At 43.6% G+C, this 20,985-nt stretch overlaps 1 protein-coding gene across 3 annotated transcripts; it reads left to right on the top strand.

The window, feature by feature from the left end:
- The first annotated feature begins 1,411 nt into the window (after nucleotides 1-1,411).
- Nucleotides 1,412-20,731, top strand: CANX (calnexin). 3 transcript variants are annotated; one of them, XM_040573696.1, is made up of 15 exons: nucleotides 1,412-1,494; nucleotides 8,895-9,083; nucleotides 9,546-9,619; nucleotides 10,110-10,168; nucleotides 10,501-10,642; nucleotides 11,890-11,971; nucleotides 13,420-13,612; nucleotides 14,593-14,782; nucleotides 15,119-15,232; nucleotides 15,728-15,884; nucleotides 16,529-16,744; nucleotides 17,158-17,277; nucleotides 17,379-17,514; nucleotides 17,657-17,751; nucleotides 18,368-20,731. In XM_040573696.1, the coding sequence occupies exons 2-15, from the start codon at nucleotides 8,898-8,900 to the stop codon at nucleotides 18,419-18,421; spliced, it is 1,818 nt and encodes a 605-aa protein (XP_040429630.1). In that variant the 5' UTR covers nucleotides 1,412-1,494; nucleotides 8,895-8,897; the 3' UTR covers nucleotides 18,422-20,731. The 3 variants fall into 3 exon arrangements, with proteins under 3 accessions (XP_040429630.1, XP_040429629.1, XP_040429631.1); XM_040573695.1 differs by having other exon boundaries at nucleotides 1,425-1,532; XM_040573697.1 differs by lacking the exon at nucleotides 1,412-1,494 and adding an exon at nucleotides 1,585-1,643.
- Nucleotides 20,732-20,985: the final 254 nt, after the last annotated feature.

Below are 20,985 nucleotides of genomic sequence, written 5' to 3' on the forward strand. Positions count from 1 at the left end.
TCAGTGTAAACAGGGATTTGCTGATTTCATTTATGCTGAGCCTTATTTCTGAGCGCTGGGCCCCTGCTTGCATTGTCCTAACGCGGTGGAATTTTCTCTGTGGGGAGACTTACATTGCTGACTCATTGCACCAACTCAAAACAGATTTATGTTTACAAAGAAAACCCCTCTTCTTCCCGCCCCTCCTAGCAGTACTGAATGTGGCGTTGATGTAGAAAACCTCCTACCTGCTGGAGCAGGCTGCAGCCCACAGACCACACAGGGGCTCACTTTAAACTAGGTAGTTCAGATACAGCCTCCAACATAACTATTCTCAAGTGGAGCAGGTCAGGTGGAACTTAAAAGCAGAATTACTGAGAGGGCGGCAGGAGCCTGCGCTCGGCACAGGGCCTCATTCCTCGCCATCCCACGCTGCCCTAAGGGAACAGGAGAGGGGTTCCTCAGGTTCAGCCCCTCTGGCAGTCCTTTTTGTGGTCCTGCGCAGAGCAGCCACCTCCTCCTGCCTTCCCTTCCTGTCACTGCAGCGGGGACCGTTACTTCTACGTTCCCTGCGCTTCCGTCCTTGTTTGGCCCTATAAACGCCGAGTATTTAGACGGCACTTCGCCCCTTCAGAAACACGTTGTTTATTTTGGAAATGTGGCATTGCTTAAAGCTCCTGGTGCTACACAAAGCCTCCCAGCCTGGACTGCACGGCATTCTGTGTTCACAACGCCCGAGTACGGCCTGCGTATTGTGATGTTCCTAATTCCTAGTTTTCTGATGTTCCTGATTCCTAGTTTTGTGATGTTCCTAATTTTGTGATGTTCCTAGTTCCTCATTTTGTGACATTCCTAATTCCTAATTTTGTGATGTTCCCAATTCCTAATTTTGTGATGTTCCCAAGTCCTAGCTTTGTGATGTTCCTGATTCCTAATTTGATGACGTTCCTAACTCCTAGTTTTGTGGTGATGTTCATTGCAACCACACAAGAGCTGTTGGATGTACATAACCTTCTAAACGTGTGGAAAACCTTGAAAACCCCTTCAAATGGGCTAAATAAATGTGAAGGGCAAGGGAAAGGCAGTTCCGCTGTTTTCACGCCACGGGGCCCAGGCCGGGCCTTCCCTGAACGAGGACCCCCAGGCGAGGCGAGGCGAGGCGAGGCCCGTCCCGCCCCCCTTCAGCCCCCTCAGCCCCCTCAGCTGAGGACCCCTCCCACACCCCAACGGCCTCCCCTCCCGCAGCCAACCGCCGCGCACTTCCTGCAACGCACCGACCAGTAGAAGCGCTCCACGAAGGGCAGCGCCGGAGGGGCGGGCTCCGAGGCGGGGCGGGCGGGTGAGCGGCGGCGCGTTCAGCCAATCGAAACGCCGGCTCGGCGGCGGGGCGGGAGGGCGGGCGTTGTTTCCACCAATGGGAGAAGAGGCGAGAGGTGGGCCGGGGGGCGGCGCGGGCCCGGTGGCAGATAGGCGGGCGGGCGGCGGTGGTGCTGGGCGCGGGGCCACGTGACGGAGGTGAGGGCCGGGGGCGGCCGTGGCGCTGGGGGCGCTCGGTGAGTGCCCTCCCCCTTCCCCCTCCCGGTGACCGGGCGGCTCCGTGACTGGAAATCGGGGCCCGGGGGGCCGGGGCCCGGCTGGGCACTGGGCCTTGGGCCTTGGGCGTGGTGAGCGGCGGGGGGGCCCTGCCCCGCGGCGGGTGACACCCCCCTCCCCCCCCCCCTTCAGCCGGGATCACCGTGGAGGGGCAGTGAAGGGCGCGGGGGGACCGGCGGCTGGCTGAGGACGCCCCCGGAGTGCTGCGGGAGGGAGGCCGGGCCCTGAGGCCTGTGGTGGGGGTGGGGGTGGCTGGGCCCAGACGGGGGTGCGGGGGGGGGGTACGGGGGGGGGAGTAGGGGCAGAGCGGGCCTGGGCTCGGTGGTGCCGCCGCGGGGGGGGGGGGGAGGGCGGTGCGGAGCGGAGCCGCGGGAGGGGAGCGGAAGGCTCTGGAAGGGGGAGCGGGGCCTGGGGGGATGGGGCGGCTGAGCACCGGGGGGGGGCCGCGAAATGCGGGGCCCGCAGAGCTCCGGCTGCGGCCTCCCGAGCTCGTCTCCCTTCGGGGCGGTGCGGGGCCGGGGGCTGAGCTCGGGCCGCTGTCCAGGGGGCTTACTGCGGGCTTGTAACGTGAAAAAAAGCCCCTGAGTCCCAGCCCGCTGCTCCCCTGTCAGTGCCGGTCGCAAAGAGCAAACTTTCACGTGCGGTCTTGCGGCCGGGAACTTTCTAGGCTGCAGGAAGAGAAGGGCTGCGGGGGAGCCCAGCCTGAAGGGAAGCGGCCCCGCGTCGGGGTGCTGTAGTAGTGGTAAAGCTCTGGGCTTTAGTGGTGGTAGTGTTAGTATAATAGGGCGTTAAGCTGTTAATGTAATTAACGCTGCAGTGTTTCTGCAGAGTGTTGTGAAAAACTCCTTCCTAAATTTGTTTGGGATGTGGTAGGTGTTACTTAACATCGTCAAGTAAGCATAGCTAACGTACAGGTTTTATGGGGCATCTCATCCACTGTGGTTTGGGGTGTTACTAAAACATTATAAGGGGGTAACAGGACTATAACATTGCATGGGTTAACATAGTTACAAGTACTGGTTAAAATACAGGTTGTGCTAAAGTTATTTCAAGTGCATCAGAGTGACCAGAATATTTACATTTAAAAAAAAAAAAAGATATTATGGAAGGAATACTTCTGCAATCTCTGTATCACATCCCAAGCTGAGTATAAGATGTTAACTGCTTCCTGGTATCAGCTGCCCTCCTAGGATGGGAAGCCTAATGCTAAGCAGTAAGAAAGCTTGAGGCCTCTGCTAGATTACCCTTCCATTTGGTGTCGCAGCACTTCCTCCTAAGTAAATGAATAAATCCTTTACTGAGAGTACCCTGTAACTTGTACTTAGCCCTTCCTTTTATTTCCTTTTCTGGCCTTTCATTTTTCTGCCTCCAGCAGTGATCGAAATGGCAGCCTGTTCTTGCTGGAGTCAATTCTGTAGCAAGGCAAACTGGAATTGATTCCTAGGCGTGATGGTCTGAAAGATCTTGGGGCACCTCCAGATCTTTCCCCACCTACCATAATTTCCCTTGCAGCCCATCTGTTTTATGGCCAGAAAGCCTTGCAGTTCTGTCTTTGTCCTCCAAGGACTTCCAGTTCTGCGGGAATCTCTCTGCTGACAAACAGTACATGGTGTTTCCTCCCTTACTGTTTGTGCACCGTTGTACATTATTTTTAGAAACTGGCATATTCGAAATGCTTATTAAAAGCAAGCTTTGCTGTTGCCTTTCACACCTAATCTCTTACTTGGTTTGTGCTCCTTGCAACCCAGACAGAGGGCCCCTTTTTTCTGTGGGGCTGTAGGTCTCCATGGGCTTGGCCAATCTTTTCTAGGAGTCTTCCCTCAAACCTTAAGTAGCAGCATATCCTAACCACCCCCTACTTTTAAAAAAGGCGAAAAAAAAACAAAAACCACCCACCCACACATGTAGCTCCAGCCTCTGGCCTGCTGTAAGCAAGGCGATGCTGGAAGTTGTCTAACTGCAGAACTGAGCACTTCAGGGAGAAAATAGCGCCTGCACCGCATGAGCTGCTGCGTATATATGAGCGTAATTTCATTCTATTCCTCTCAGAGCAGCAGTGAGGTCATTTACTGGCTGCTGAAATTACAGTGCTTGGCCACGAAGTTGGTGGTTCAGCTTTGCCATCGAGTGCGGGTCTCCCAAGTCTGCCTAAGGACAGGTCTGTCTGTGACAGGCGCGGGTGACAGAAACGCACGTGATGCTGCGGCGTTGAGCTGACGCCGCGCCTAGCAGCTTAATTTCCTTTATCCTTGGGTACTTGCTAGTTTTATTTCATGGTGCTTTCACTTGTCCTGCAACACCTTCTGCCCTTGTGTCCTGGACTGGGCAATTGATGAAGAGTTAAAGCAGCACAGCAGGAGGATTTCCAGCTGTCTTACAGCAGCGGCTGGTTCACCGTCGGGCTGCGTGAACACCTCCCGTGGCACAGCAGAGGAGCCGGGACGTGAAGGTGGAGGCATCTTGAGATGGCAAAGAGGAACTTCTTGCTTCAGTGCTTCTAACTTTAGGAAACGGGTGTGCTACCAAGCAGGGAGCCAAGTCTTAGCTCAGAAATGATAAAAATGCAGTTTGAGGAGGGGAAAAACGGGTATCTGCCTCTCTGCCTTCCTGTTCTGGTCTCCTTGCATGTTTTTGTGTGCTGAGATGAATTTCTTATGACTCTAAACTCTTCTTCATGATTCTTGTCTTGCATGAGGATGTGTTGTGCTTATTTTTTCAGCTGTGCTTCCACTGCAAATACCGTATTGAAATCCAGTTTTTGGAACACGGGGCTTAGCTAGTACCCTTTGCTGCTTGTACATGCTTACGCCAGTTTGAGCTGTCAGTTCAGACTGATGAAATAAAAGGCAACGATGCTCGCCCAGTTAAATTGCTGAGGTGTAGCTGACGACAACTTGCATGATGCAGACAGTTTTCCCCCTTCAGTGCTTAGTTCTGCAGTAAGTGCCTTGTTTTTGCAAGTCGTGTTTAATCTGACTGTAAATTATCTTAAAAAAGGAGAAAACCACTTCAGTCAGCTGTATATCTAGTAGCAATTGCGATGTGGTTCTGTATTCTGAATTATGCAGCGCTAAGAGCTGGCTTGATGAACCCCTCAAATAGACTTGTAACCAAGGAGATGATTAAACTGGTTTTGCAGGCTCTGCTTAATCTGTCAGGGAAAGAAACTTTCTAAACAGTATGTTCTGGAAGTATGATAGCAAGGGACTTGAATATCCTTCGTGGGGCCCTTCCAACTGTCTGTCCTTCCCCCCGTATGTTTGTGGTGATAATCGGCTGCTGTATGGGTCAAGCGTTTCCAGTGTCATGCCAAAAGTCACAAAAATTCAGGTTTTATGCCTCAAAAAAGGAGTTCCAAGTAAGAATAAGTCTCTGAAGCTGCAAGTCTTGAAAGCATTGGAACCTGAAGGCGACAATCGCTTAGTCCTGCACTGGAAGTGCTGCGTCTGTGGCAAGAAGCTGATTTTGTCTCTTTGTGTCCACTTGGTTTAGTTCCTACCACTGTAAAAATCAAACTCTGCAGTGCAGCTGTTCCAATGTTCTGGTGTCTGCCCCGTAAATTCCAGGGGAAAATGCTTCATTCAGCCTTTTGACAGTCAGGAGTTGGTGAACAGTGCTTAAATGTCCCTTATCGTTTTCCTTGTGTAGAAGCTGGTTGTGGATAGGCACGCAGACAGAACAAGTGATTTATTAGCTCTGACACTCTTGTATGCTCTCCCAAGTCAGCGCTTTGCGATATTATGTTGGCACACCGTTTGCATTGATGGGAAGACTACTGCAGTGTCCAGAAGACCTCACTTATAAAAAAAGGTAGATGAAGTTCTGATCATCTTTGACTTGGGACAGTGGTATGGTGAAGGTGAGTTGCCCTGAAGTGGAACGGAGACTTCAGAAGCCCACCTATTCTGAGGCTGGGGGCAGTTGCACGGGCAGAAATACGCTAACCTTCAGAAATATTATGCAGTGAAACCTACAGAAAGGAAGTTCAGGCAGAGATTCAGAAATAGCTGCTGGTAATCGCTTGGAAACTGGACACTCCTTCAAAGGAGGAATCTGGCCATCACACAGTAGGTGGCTGTGCTGCTGGAGGCTAGCGTTTTAGGTGGCTGAGCACCTGTACTTGCAAGCAACTCAAAGCTCCGCCTAAAATTTGTTTTAAGCCTGTTTTGTGTAAAATCTGAGTCTTTTTTCTCTTCTCCCTCCTCTCCCTTTCTATTGTCCCCTATTTATGAGTAACCCAATTTACGGGGCTATAATTGCTTATTGTGTCCCCAGGGATTAAGTGTGGTTGAAACCTTCTCGTGTAGCAATACATATATTACGGACGTAAAGATGTAGCTCTTTAAATATCCCAAATGTGTGTTTTACTTAAATCGCTCTTCTGAGAACATACTGTCTTTTATTTCTTATAATTTAGTTTGCGTATTGTTAGGGATTAATAGAATAAGGAGCTTGCCTTGACAACTGGCAGCTGCTGAAGGTGCTACCAGTTCGTACTGGGGTGTATGAATGAGAGCTTATGTACAATTTGGGAATGATTTAATACGTAGGAGGTGTTCTAAACAGCTTTCTATAGGGATACAAACTTGCGAAAACTGTTTGCCAATGACTATAAAGAAGCAAGGGTACGAAACTGGATTAGCTTCTCTTCCTGCTTCTAGCTTTTGGAAAAAGAAAAGCTTGCTGGGGACTTGCACGGATAGTACTTGTAGCTTCAAGTGAGGTTCCCCAAGCCCCAATTTCAGGCAGAGGGATAACTGGTAAATGCAGACCCCTGGGTAGATCCCTGTGGGTGTCTCAGGAACAGCTTCTGTCTGTGCTGGTGCTTGCTGTGGGGGATACTGGTGGCTGTGACTGGTTTTACCAGAATACTTTGATAGGATTTCTGGACGCCCTCGTGTGCAATGCCGGGCCATGTGATTTCCCACTTGCCAAGCAAGAAGTGCTAGCGTCTGCCAAAGGTCACTGCTACTGACAGAAGCTTCAAGGGTTCTGGTTGGGCTGGGATTGCCAAATAGGTGTGAATTCGGTGTGGAGCCTGTGCTGCCGGGGAGGTTGGGAGGTGATCGGAATCTTTCACCAAAACGTCATTGCTCTCGGTGAGGTTACCGAAGAGATGACTTGCATGCTAATGTCCTTTGCACAGGCTTGGGAGGCAGTATGGAAAAACTGCGTCCTTTTAAAAAGAGGAAGGCATTGGCTTACGTTTAACTTTGCTGTGCGTTTAAGGTGACTTTGCTCATATCACCCTTAGGAGCAGTACAGGGATCATTCTATCCGCGTAATGTAACGTGAAAGTGGTTACAGAACTTGGGGTAAAATCTTCCTGAATTTAGCTCTGTTAAGAATGAATTTGGTGAGGCTCTGTTAGCAAGGTGAGACAAAATCCAACCCTTTCCTTGGAAAGGTGTCTTTGTGCCACCTCGCCTGTAGTCACTTCGGTCCCAGCACACATCTGGGCTCCAAAGATCACTTTTTCAAATGAGGTTTCAGGATCTTTGTGGTTTTTGCTGTTGGGCATGGGTTTATTCAGAGAGCGTGCTGTCTGTGCAGGAGGAATTGAACTTCCAATGGCACTGATGTTTGCTTGACAGTTTTTGTTTTTGGTTTTGTGTTGTGGTTCCCGAGTTTGTAATATCTATGAGCTGCTATGTGGTCTGCAACTGTTTTCAATTCTGCCTGTACACTGCATTAAAGTTAAAAACAAACAAAAACACAAATAACAGGCTTTGGTTATATGTAGGAACGCTTGGTTTTTGTCAGCTGCTCATGCTGTGAGCTGTGTCCTTCTGGCCCAGGGCTGTTCTGCAGTTGCCTGGGCTGGGACGGCCGGATGCTGAGCATGTACCGAGCCCATGGTCCTCGGGGCATCGCTGCTCGGAAACTGGCTGTGATTGCATGTTGTCATAGTGGCAAACTGGACGTAACCTCGACAGGTCCTAAAATACAGTTTTGTTGTAATTAAAAACATCCCCTGTCATTAGAAGCAAGTTAAAGAGTAATCTAAGAATGGTAGATTTGGTATGCAGTGGAGTTTTGCTCTACCCAGTATACCTGATAAGCTTCTAAGACTAAATGCTTTCAGTTGCCTAAACATGCTTTGGAAAGTTTAAAAAAAAAAAGTTTTCTACCATGAACTTACACCCCTACAGGCCTTAATAACTCTGCTTGAGTTATGGTTGTAAATCTGTGGGGCTACAGCCTGAGGCAGGAATGTAGGGGAAGGAGAGGATGTTTAGTTTTATAATGACTTTCAAAAAAAAAAAAAAGAATTAGTCTTAGCTGAAACTTTGACTTTGGAAGAAAAATCTGGAATGTAATTCAAAGGAGCAGACTGCTTTCCTGGTTGCTGCGTGTGGGTAAAACTACAAGCGGCGTGGAAGGAGTGTTGCTTTCTGTATCAGCATAAAGGTGCAGTGATGAAGTAACTTTTTTTAGCAGGAAAGTCAAATTGAAACCTATTTTACTTAAAGATTTTTTGAGCTACAGATTGTCAAGGTGTCCTCTGTGTTTCAGGTAGCATAATGTGCTGGGCACCTTATAAATTAATTGGTGTGGTAGTTTAATTCTGTAAAGTCTCTGTATTAGATTTCTTTTGGTCATTCTGTTAAGTTAGAGATCAAATTAACTGTCCATTGAACAGCAAGAATTTTTCTGCTGGGTCTGCCTCAGTGTCCAGCTGCTTACAGACATCTGCCGGTAATATCAATGGCTGTTGGCAGTAATTCCGGGATAAAGCATGGGGAAGGCGACCGATGAATGAAAGTGCCAGTGTCCTGCATAGGAAAGGAAGAAAAATACTGAACAGGAGATAGAAGATTGATTGTTCCATAGATGCTTGAAAGAGGTAACTAATTGTATTTCAGCTCATGAACTCGATGGAAATGCCCGTTTCAGCATGATGTATTTAGAGTTCTTCACAAGCAGAAACAAGCTTTCTGTTCAGGTTTTTGTAGGTGTGCGAGTTGGGGTGTTGCCGTGGGTATGTGCAGTTCTGCTCTTGGGCTGGCAGCGGAGGAGCAGCGCTGACACTTCTGCAGCGGGATCTGCAGAACTTGTCCACGTGCTCCTCTGGTCCGTTAACATCTGTTTTATATTGAGTAATTCACCTTTATCTTGTATTCCTCTCCAAACTTGTGAGCTGTTTTAACTAGCCAGATGCGATAAATAGTGAAGCTGAGAAGGTAAGTGTGTACCTGTCCTTCAGTGGTGTGATGAGGCACTTCACCTGTTGTCCCCGAAGCTTGGTTTTGAACTGCGAGTTGGTGCCTTGCTCTGTGTGCAGTGCTGGCCTGACTTCTTCCTGTGTCGTATTTGTTCAGATCATGGAGCTGAAATGGTTACTGTACGTGGCCCTGCTAGCTCTTGGGACTCTTGCCGTCCAGGCACATGATATGGATGATGACAATGACGGTGATGATGTAGTTGATATCGAGGATGATTTGGATGATGGCATTGAGGAGGTAGAAGAGTCAAAGCCTGAAACCAGCAGTCCTCCTCCAACTCCAAAGGTTTGGCATGGAAGTTCTCTTTAAAATTCAGTTACTGCTTATGTTGTAGCCATTGTGAATCTGATCCGAGCTCTCTCTGCTTTGCTAATGTTTAATGTGTTGTGATGCTATTAAAGGTGTTAGCTGGGAGTAAGGTTTAGAATTAAGCTTAGCTGTTTGCTTTCTTTCCCGTCTGACCCCGTCTTCTTCCTTGAAGACTGATATCAGTATTTGAAATCTGAAGTGTAAGTATCAGGAATTAATGCTTCCAGCTAAATATATACTTCAGTTTTAGTTGCAGAGAAGAGCACAATGGCTTGGCAGAAGCAGCAGTATTTACATAATTTCTGTACTTCTGCTGCCAGAGTGTTCCAGGTAATGTGCTTAAGTGTAGATGGGGAACGTGAGCTGTATGTACCTGTTCCTGTTTAGAGTAGAGAATGTGCCTTGAAAGGTGTGTAAATCCCCTTTCCTCTCCCGTAGGTTACCTACAGGGCTCCTGTCCCAACTGGCGAGGTGTATTTTGTAGAGTCCTTTGATAAAGGAACTCTGGATGGGTGAGTATGATCTGAGGGATGATCGAACATAATAAATCAATTTTCTGTGAGAGGGAACAAAACTCTTTCTAGATTCTGTTACTCAAAATCACATTAACAGGCAGTGGTTAGGGAGGGTTACGGCAGTGACTATCTGATGCTGGTTGTTAGTGCTGAAGCAAACTAATACATCCTTAGGTACTAATAATGGGGGGAGATGAGCCATATATTGTGTAATTTTTTTAATCCTTTTCATCTGACTTTCTGTAGCTCAGGTAATGTGAGGATGGTGAGGTTCTACAGCTTTGCATAGTAAGAATTTTTGAAGAGCATGACACTGAGGCAGTGATCCTACTTCACGGTGGAGTGGGAAATGGAAAACGTAGAAAATTTTGCAGGCTTGGGGATAGAACTCCTGAGGGGATCAGGACACTGGGATGCTTTAAGAGCAGGCGTTTTAGAGTGTGGTGAAAAAGTATGGGTTTCTGACTGTTGGATGTTTGTCTTCTAGATGGATCCTTTCCAAAGCCAAGAAAGATGATACAGATGATGAAATTTCCAAATACGATGGTGAGTCCTACCCAGTTTTTTTGACTGATATTTCTGACGTCCTTTGTCATATGTAAAGAAGAGGTGCAAGTCTGTTTCCTGATTGCTTGCTGAAATTATATTCACTGAAGAAAATGGGGGAGTATTTGTGTATGTGGTTAACGACATGAAGTGTGGCTCTGATGCAGATAAAAGATTAAAATAAAACAGCCACTTTGAGGTTTTACATTTTTTGGTGAAGATGTTAAACTAATAACTTGAGGAGGCAAAGTGCTGATTTTCTTGCTTGGAATTGGGCTAAGTGAAGATTGTATCCCATGAGTTTTGATAATGTTTGGATAATTTCCCTCCAGGTAAATGGGAAGTCCAAGACATGAAGGACACTAAGCTTCCAGGAGACAAAGGGCTTGTACTGGTAACCCGAGCCAAACATCATGCAATTTCATCCAAACTTTCAAAGCCTTTTGTATTTGATACCAAGCCCCTTATTATACAGTAAGTAAAAGATAACTCGGTGTTCTGTTATTTCAAGGGTGACATGATAGCAGGCTGAGGTTTATTCCGTAACAGAGCTTTTGTTGACTGGGAGTCTAAATGACACAAGATATAACAACCTATTACTATACTGTTTGAGTAAGTATAAAATAGCAGTTTGGATTCCCCAAGTGTAAAAGTTATGAACAGCATGGCTCCCTCCGAAGCATGTAAAGGAAGGTAGTCTTTGAAAACTAGACTTGGTAGCTGGTCTCTGAACTTCATTTGATTTATTGTGTTACAAGGACATGCAACTGATTTTTCTACTGTTAATCATAGAAGTCCTTGTCTTTTTGGACAAGACCTCATCTATATGCAAGTCAGTGTACTTATTCAGTAAATTGTCCCATTTCAAAGGTGGGCTGTGTAGTAAAGGTGCACTTGTTTCCTCCTGCCTTTGTTTTAGTTCATCTGTTGTGGAAGATGAATAGCTTGTTTAGCCCTATTGGGCCATGACTGATGTAGGAGAATCTATTAGTGAGCAGGGGGAAAAAAAAACCTTCAGTGGCAACAGTTGAGTTGTGGGATATTACTTTATCAGTTTTAAACTGAGTAAGCTAATTCATATTTGTACCAGGTAGTGAGTTGGTTGCTTTGCTTTGCATTACTGCTTAGTTTTTGGCTCAAAATACAAGGCTAAAAATAAAATAAAGTGGTCACCCACTCCAGCTGCTGGCATTGAGAGAGGATCAAGCATACTTAGCCTATTCCTGACAGACATGTTTTGCCTTTTTCAGACTCCTTGGCATCTCTAAATATACTGTTGTATGCTTATAACCCTAAAGGGTGTCTTCCTGGGACCCAACTGTTCTCACTTTGGTCATCTTGCAAATTGAGTTGTCTGCTGTAGCAGTTGTGGGGAAAAATGGTTTGCCTTAATCTGTGTTGCAGTCTCTTACATACTGAAAAACCTTTTCTCTCTACTTCTAGATCATAATCTTTTAGACCAGCACTCAATTTCTTTAATCTTTTGTTAGGTTAAGCCTTCTAAATCCTTGATTCTTCTCGTTTTGCAGGCCCTTAAGAATATCTGCTTAGTCCTTAAGAGTACAGCATGTGTTTTTAATGTTCGCTTGACTCTTGATTTAAAACAAACAACAGAAGTCTTACTCTGAATTTGTACTTGAAAGTTGCAATCATGTACTGTGGAAGTAAGTTTAACTTTTGTATAACACGCTCTCTACTTCTTTGTCCAAAACTAAAACTAGGTATGAAGTAAACTTCCAAAATGGAATAGAGTGTGGTGGGGCCTATGTGAAGTTGCTTTCAAAGACCCCCGAATTGAACCTGGTGAGTGATGCTGATACTCCGAGCATTATCCGTGAAATAGCGCTTGCTTTATTTTGTTGTTTCCTAGAGAAACCTCTTCAGTAAATGTAGTGGGGCATAGTTTGGGCTTGATCTCCAGAGTACTTTGCACTCAGCAAGTTCCCACTATTTTCAGTTCGAGATGAGAAATACAGAAATATTCTGGTCTCTTGAGTGACAACTCCAGAGTTTTCCCATAGCTGAGCAGTTCTACAGCTTGGAAGTCTACAGTACTTCAGATTTCCCTAGGTTCTAGAACTGAAGAGGTACCTTACGAGAGTAGCCAGTGTAGAAACCTCCTTGGAAGCCATTGTCCAGAAAGAAGATTGTTTTATCTTCTAAAACAGACTCATGCAAATAACTAAAAATATATCTGGCGTTTATTGCTGTGTCTTTGAACTCTTGTCAGTTACTGGATATACTTAATATATATATATATCTGAGGTTGGACTAGATACAAGCTTGTATATTCAGAAGCACACAGTAGTTGTATAGAAGAATTTGCTTCATAAAAGGCCCTTGGATGCATTGTCTTAAAAGTGCCCTCAGTGAAAGAGACAATGCTGCATCCTTTAAAAATTAAGAGTCACTTCCTCTCCTCCCAGTAATACAGTTGCCTTGAGCGTTTTAGCCTGTTCAGACAAAGCTTTACTGCTGGGTCAGTGTGTGTGTGTGTATATATATATATATAGATATATATATAAGCTTGTATAAACTATGGATTTTCTTTAGCTGTTTTCCTAGACTTCATGGGAAGTACCTTTTAAGACTTATAACCCATCCTTTTCCTTTTGTTCTGCGCTCTCTTTAGAGCTTTATTACTAATACAGATTCCAAACTTAAAGCTGTCTAGCCAGTTTCATATGTGCATTGAATCTCAAGATAACATTATCCAAAACAAATAGACTTGCAGTGTTCAAAGGTGAGATTATTATATTCAGTTAAGTCTTAAATTGAAACAATATACCAGCTTAGAAGTATATAAACTAAATACAACTTGGCCTCACTTTTAATGTTGCTTATCCCTTTGTATGGAAGAAACTCACTAACTAACTATTAATTCATTATTAACAGTACCTGATGTGTATGTTAATAACTTTTAAAAATCATTTTTGCAGTGTAGAGATATGCTTAAAAATGCATACATATATATGGTTGTCACAACTTAATGAATTACTTACCTTGTTGATAACACTTGAATAGCTATTGGTTTCCCTATGAAGTAGAGGGAAGGTGCAAAATGAAGAAGTTAAGCTAATTCTGGTCGTCTCTCTAGAAGCTTGTGGTTGTGATGCAGGTTTTAGTCTGGCTACTTCACTTCTTGATATCCAAGCTGCAGATCAATTTCTAATGATTCAGGAGGTATTATGGTGGGCAGTGGCTGAAGTTGTATCTCAAAATAATGGCACTGTTTTGCATTTCTTTTAAAGGATCAGTTCCATGACAAAACTCCATATACAATCATGTTTGGCCCTGACAAATGTGGAGAGGACTATAAATTGCACTTCATCTTCCGACACAAAAACCCAAAGACTGGCAAATATGAGGAGAAGCATGCGAAGCGTCCAGATGCAGACTTAAAGACCTACTTTACTGATAAGAAGACACACCTTTATACTCTGGGTACAGTGACCATAAGCTAAGCATGTTAATAACTACTACTGTGTTTTCTGAATCAAACTCAAACCAGATGAACAAACAAATCTTTGTATCAGCATACAGCTTGAAAGCTCTGAATGCAAAAACTAGTCTTATTGTATAAAGGCTTGCTTCTTCCTTGCAAGGAGCTCTGATTCATGTAGGAAGTCATGAGACCTTGAACTTAAAGAAGAACTGAAATTTCAGAACAGTTATGAGTAATGTGATACGCTAAGTGTATCCAAAATTATTAGCAACGTTTATATAATGCTTGAATGCTGCCCTCTAGTAATTTGGGATATTAATAAACTTTAGATGTAGAGGAGAGATTAAATTACTACCACTTCCAACAGACTTGCATTCTTTGGGATCAGTGGCTTTAGTACCTAACTTTTAAAGTCAGTTTTCTGTAGCATATAATTTTAGTTGATTAGTTCTGTACTTAGATTTGGATAGCACAGTTCCAGGTGCAGAGGAGGGGTCAGGGGGATAGTGTTTTTCTTCCCACATCTTTCACAGTATCAGACAAAATCAGTGGTTCTTGAAGTACGGTGTTTGGCATTAGCTGTGCCTAAAAGTATATTGTGGGAGTACTCGAGCATCTCTGTGTCTGTTCCATTACAAAGGTAACAATGTATAAAGAAATTAAAACCCTGTGAGTCAGCAGTGGGATTATGAATGGGGGTCTTCCTTTTGAGTAGGATGTGAATAAATGCTATTCCTAGTGCTAAAGCACTATTCAATAAATCTTAGTTTCACAAGGTGAGATGTGTTACATCAGCACTAAGTACGCTTAGACATCATGGGAAAGGTTCTTAATGAGTCTTAGAAACAATTGTTAGGTAGATGGTAGCTTGGATTGCTGAAGTTTGAATTGTACATGGTACAGCGGGGATCAGTGATACTTTGTGAAGCATGCTTTGTATTGTATGTGCGATGGCTGCATTGACTTTTTTTCCTTCCAGTCTTGAATCCTGATAATAGTTTTGAAATACTGGTTGATCAAACGGTTGTCAACAGTGGGAACTTGCTAAATGATATGTCTCCTCCTGTGAATCCACCCCGAGAGATTGAGGACCCGAATGACCAGAAGCCTGAGGACTGGGATGAGAGACCCAAAATCCCAGATCCAGATGCTGTTAAGCCAGATGACTGGTAAGATGTTAGAGGGGTACTTGAATCTGTGTTTTTTGAACCATAGGCTTGATTTTGAGCTTGTATGTATGCTTGCAGTGGCTGCTAGGGCAAGGGATTTACAGCAATGTGCCCTTTCTAGATTGGCTTTAAAAATTAGTGTTATCTTAGTTGAAGCCATGACTGTGCTGTGAGGCACTGTATATAGGTAACAAGCTGCAAGGCGACTTTATTTTTAAAATGTGGTGTTGCTGCCTGGTAATCTAGATCAGTGGGCATGTTCAGACACTGCAGAGTCATGTCTTGGGGTTGAGAACTTGTTGCATGTGTGTTAATATACTGACTTCCTTTTCCAAGGGATGAGGATGCTCCTGCAAAAATACCTGATGAAAATGCTGTGAAACCGGAGGGCTGGCTGGATGATGAGCCAGAATATGTAGCAGATCCTGATGCTGAGAAGCCTGAAGATTGGTAAGTTTACTGCCTGTTGCAAATGACAGCAATAATTACGTGGTTTTGGTACTGGTTTTAACAAGTATAAGAATAGCTAGTTCGTTGTTGCTCACTATCAAAGTTGCTGGCAATTCAAGCTATCCTGCTTCAAAACCAGAAGGCAGAGTTGGTCTTAATAGGAATCCTGTGTTCTCGCGTTCATCTGCGTACTTGTCAACTGTTCTTTCCTATGACTGTAACCTGAATAGGTCAGGGATGTTCATCTTGCAGTTGTGTACTGCAGTGGGAGGGGGTTGTGCTCAGAGACTGGCTTTTCGTGAGCTTCTGTGCTTTCAAGCTGCTTCCTTAAATACCTGTCCCTTCTGTAGTGTCTTTTTCAGACCTATGCTATTATCAGTTTCGGTGTTTCCATTTTACAGTAGGAATCTTAGTTTTCTTGGGAATCAGACACGCTATAAGCTTTCTTCTGGGTAAAGACAAGAGGCAGACTTCAAAACTGAGTTGCTGTTACAGGGACGAGGATATGGATGGTGAATGGGAGGCACCTCAGATTGCAAATCCTAAGTGTGAGTCAGCTCCTGGCTGTGGTACCTGGCAGCGACCAATGATTGACAATCCAAACTACAAGGGCAAATGGAAGCCTCCTATGATCGATAACGTGAACTATCAGGTTGGTTTCTTCATTTTTGTAAACTTCTGGCCAGTGCAGCATTTCCCTTCCAAAAATCAGAATGATTTACATTCAGCAGATGTAATTAAGAATAAAAACACTGTCATGGACTTCCTGTGTTTCAAGTGGACAGTTTCAAAGTGTTTTTTTACCTGACTTCGCTCTTTCGTAGCACAAATAAAAAATGATTCCCAGAACCTGAAGAGTCGCATTTATAAACACTGTAATTGAGTGCAATTACCTTAAAGGAGGTTGTAGCGAGGTGGAGATTGGGTTCTTCTCCCAAGCACCAAATGATAAAACGAGGGGAAATGGCCTCAAGTTGTGCTGGGGAAGTTTAAGTTGGCTATTAGGAGAAATTACTGAAAGGGTTGTGCAGCATTGGAATAGGCTGCCCAGAGAAGTGGTTGAGTCACCATCCCTGGAGGTCTTCAAGAAAAGTGTAGCTGTAGAGCTTAGTAGCATGGTTTTGTGGTGGACTTCTCAGTACCAGGTTGAAGGTTGGACTAGATGTTCTTAGGTTTTTTTCCCAACCTGAATGATTCTGAGATTCTTTGCATTGGTCTCTTTGGCTGAAATGGGCTGAAAAATAAAATTCAGCCTCTGTGCTAGTAGGTAAGGCTTGAATGTCTTGTCTTTCCTAGGGGATTTGGAAGCCCAGGAAGATCCCAAATCCAGATTTCTTTGAAGACCTGGAGCCTTTCAAGATGACTCCCTTCAGTGCTGTGGGACTTGAGCTGTGGTCAATGACTTCTGACATCTTTTTTGACAACTTTATCATCTGTACTGAAAGAACTGTGGCTGATGACTGGGCTAATGATGGATGGGGACTAAAAAAGGCGGCTGATGGTGCTGCAGAGGTGAGAAACAAAGGCTTAATTGTGTGCTTCCTACTGGAACAGTAGGAGCACTGCTGCTGTTCTTGTGCAGTGTTTATCAATATATACTTATGTGTACCAAGGCTGTGGATTGATAATCTTCATTAGAACCTCAATTTGTAATTACAGCCTGTAATAGTTGCTATAAATGGCAATGAGTATTCACTGCTCTTTTGAGGTTCTTGCTCTGACATTTGTGCTGCTAATTGTAGACTGGTTATTAATTTATAAACCATGGAAGAAGTACTTGTGCAGGCTAGCTTTAATCCTTTCAGGTATGAAATGTGTTCAGTGTTGCAGAAAGTCTACTTTCTGGAGTAGACTGAAACTGAAAAATCTGTAGTTCAAACTTAACTGTTGCAATTTGAGTGTTAATGGTTCACTTTATCTTCTAGCCTGGTGTTGTGGGCCAGATGATGGCAGCCGCTGAAGAGCGTCCCTGGCTTTGGGTAGTGTACATCCTCACTGTGGCTTTGCCAGTGTTCCTTGTTGTCCTTTTCTGCTGTTCTGGGAAGGTATGCATTTCCTCTGGTAAATACACTGAATCTTTTTAAATGTTCTACGTAATGTGCATTAGCTTCACAAATAACTGGTTGGTTCTGGCAATCTTTTTTAGAAGCAGCCAAGTGCTGCAGAATACAAAAAGACTGATGCTCCTCAGCCTGATGTGATGAGCGAGGAGAAAGAAGAAGAAAAGGACAAAGGAGACAAAGAAGAAGAGGAGGAGGAGGAAACAAATGAGGAGAAGCTAGGTAGGCAAACTTAGAATTTCACATCTCAAGATTATCTATCTGAAAGAATAAGAGGATTGGCAGACGTATCAAGTCATTGGTGAACTGAAGGTGGCAAGTCTTAATGACAAGAAAATGAATGCGTTTTTTTAATTTCCCTTAGAAGAGAAGCAAAAAAGTGATGCTGATATAGGAAGTGCTAGTCAAGAGGAAGAGGAGGAAGAAGATGAGGAAGAAGACAGGAAACCTGCATCAGAGGTATGAGAGCACTTAATTATTGAGGGAAGCATTGTGGATTTTTTTCTTGGTATAGAACAAGCCTTACTAATGTGTTAAAAGCTAACCTGGCTCACGTGATACCCCTTTCCACTGTCAGAACACCAGAGAACTTAATCACTGTGCAGAATAGGAATTGCTGTGGCCAACCTCAGCAAAGCAGGAAACCTTGCTAAAGGCACTTGCCATAGACCCTGCATTGTGAGAGGAGTAGGATTGTGTGGAATGCATCTTCTTGAAGCAAAAGGCTTTATTCAGCTTTCTGTGCAGTCAGGATGTGACCTTTTAAGTGCTCCACATCGATATAATGGCTAACCTAAAAAAAAAAAAAATAATAATGGGTGGAGTGTTGCGTGAAGTTAAGTAGATTCTCGCAGCAGCAGAATCTGTTAAGTATTCTCAGCAAATATCTATACGTGCACCGTGAAAATAATAATTTGTCTACCACATATGTAAAGGAAGGGGTAGTAACAGCAGTAGGTCCTTCCAGAAATGAAACTAACGTGGAGCTGAAAGTTTTTTTGTAGGCTTGCTCAAAAAGGCTTTCAGGAGTAAATTTTGGTTAGGTTTCCTTCATGTTTCTACAACTTTCTTGCAGGAGGAAGAAACTGTGAATAGATCACCCAGAAACAGAAAGCCAAGGAAAGATTGAAAAAAAATCATAAAAACTTGATCTGATTTTTTTTTCAAAACCTGGTTCTGGGAGAGGACCTTGGACACCTTACATTGAAACTTGGACAAACCTCAAGATTTCACCATCCACAGGTTCCAGTCACACTATCCAATGTAATGGAGTGTCTAGCAGTAAAATATTTGCAATCATCTGTTTTAAGGAACATCATTCCTGTAGAAAGAATGCAGTTAATATAATGGGCTGTGGATTTTGGAATGTAACATAACTAACCTTTTTCATTTTTGGTTTTAAATATTCTTTTCTGTTTTTAAGTAGATTGGTAGAACTTTACCAGTCTCAAACCTTGGTTTAATTTAATATATTAGTGAGGAATAACAATGAATCTTGAAAGTGCTAGATGATAAAAATGCAGTTTTATAACTAGTTTTTTTTACAAACATGTAAATTCGTAAATGCACCGATGTCTTTATATATATCCCTTAAAATTTAATAATTGTTTAAAGAAAAGCTGTCAACATATTTGACAATACCTCTTCCCACAAAGGAAAAAAAACGGGAAGGGGGGATGTGTGGGGAAACAGTAGCTAAACTCTCCAACTCTGTTCTTCTGGGGGTCATTGGGGGAGGAGAGGAAGGGGTGGAAGGAAGGAATTAGTTGGTTTCTGGAATATGCACTCTGTGCATGGCTAAAGCCCAGTTAAGTGTTGATAAATGATCTAGGATTCGGAGTGGATTGTCCTAATGTGGCATTTAATCCTGCAGACCTTGCAGATAATAGCTCTTGTTAGTTCTTGAACTCTTTTCGTAAAGCTAATGGGTCGTTGGGGTGGGCTGGGGTTAGACTACTTTCCCCTTTCCCCTCTGTTCACCCACTGATGCTTTCCTTTCTCTCTTGACTGTACAGCTTTTTTTTCCTGAGTGCAGCTTTGCCTCAATTGCTGGAAGTGCTTCATGTTCAGCTCATTGTCAAAACTCTTTATGTTTATAGCTAGGCCTACTCCAGGGTCCAGACACTGGATAGGACAGTGTCCCATATCCTCTCACTGTTATCACCGTATGTCAATTCCTGTAGGAATGGGGGAGGTGGTCAGGTAGACAAGATGAACTGAATATTTCTTAAGGAAAAACAAAACAAAACAAAAAAAACACAAATTAACCAACATGTCAGTATTTGTAGGTGGGGAAGGAGCATGTGGAATATCTTAAGTGGTATGTGAAACTGTTTAAGTCTTTTATCTGCTCTTCATGTAACAAATGCATCCTAAATTATATTGTGAATGTTAGGGAGTTCCAATTCCAGCTGAATAAATTTTTTTAAAGTGTTGAGTCTACCATATTATACTGTTTCAAACACTTGTGGAATGCCGGTGATCACTACAAGAGCATACCTCTGAGGGTGAAATCTATGTAACTTCATTACACTGTACCAAATATGTTGGAGTTCGGATGTCTATATAGATAAGCTTTTCTTTTTGTTTAGAGTGAAATTAAATGTCCTGAAATTACTCTTCTTGCACTGAATTTAAACACTCCAGTGTTGGTTGGTCATAGGTATAGTACGGGGAGTAATTCCCAGTAGCCGGGGAGGGTCGGGTGCTCCAATTACCTTGCAAACAATCTAACCAATTACTAAAAGCCTCATTTTTTTTTGGAGAAACATCTTTTGCTGCCTGTCCTTATGTTGTATCCCTTGGTTGTTGTGTTTGAAATATTAGTGACCACAAATGCATAGCAGGATTTCTTGATCTTTCTGCAGCGTGCAAATAAACTATTGTAAGCAAGATACTGGAAGTAACTTCAGACTTCTGTTGGGAGCTATTGCATGTTTAGAATGCCTTTGCCTGTTGAACACCTGGTAACTGCTGCTCCTTCTGCCAAAATAGCTTATACTCTGACATGGAAGATGTGGAAGATGTCATAGCTTAAGCATTGCTATTAGCTTGTTCTCAGGACTGTATTTTTATCAAGGAGCAGCTGCTATTTATGACTCAGTCCTTTGAGATGAAGTATATGTAAATGGTCTCAATTCAGCTAACATCTTGGGCACAACATAAATCTATTAATCCAATGTTTTCTATCTTAATATGCAAATTGCCTTAAATTCCTGAACAATTCATGTGCATACATGTTCTTTCTAAGCATCAAAAAGGAACTTAAGATCGGCTATCAGCTTCTAAATAGTATTATGTTAAGGTGAAATGTAAATCTACATTTGCTTCCGCTAAATCTCCTTAAGAGGTCTCCTGTCTGCATGTTATGGCTTTTTTTTGATACCATAGTGTATGCTTTAAATAATCACTACAATAAATTATGACTTTCCAAAACGGATAGACAACTCAAAAGTTACTTCTTATCTTGCCTTCTGACTTGGGTGGCTCAGTTTAACTTCAGAATTGCTTTTCAAGCCTTGAAGGAAAAAAAAAAAAATTGCTGTCTGCTTAGCCTGATTGAAAAGAACGCAAGTACAGCTGTGTTCCCTAAGTAGTGTAGCTCTGCCTGGTGGTGATCTGTGAATTAGGTTTGAAATTTGTGCAAGCTTGTGAAGGTACGCTGGGGCTGGGTGTCTGTGAGCAGCCTCGGTG

This window comes from Cygnus olor, chromosome 14 (assembly GCF_009769625.2).
Source record: "Cygnus olor isolate bCygOlo1 chromosome 14, bCygOlo1.pri.v2, whole genome shotgun sequence".
Classification (NCBI taxonomy): Eukaryota; Metazoa; Chordata; class Aves; order Anseriformes; family Anatidae; genus Cygnus; species Cygnus olor.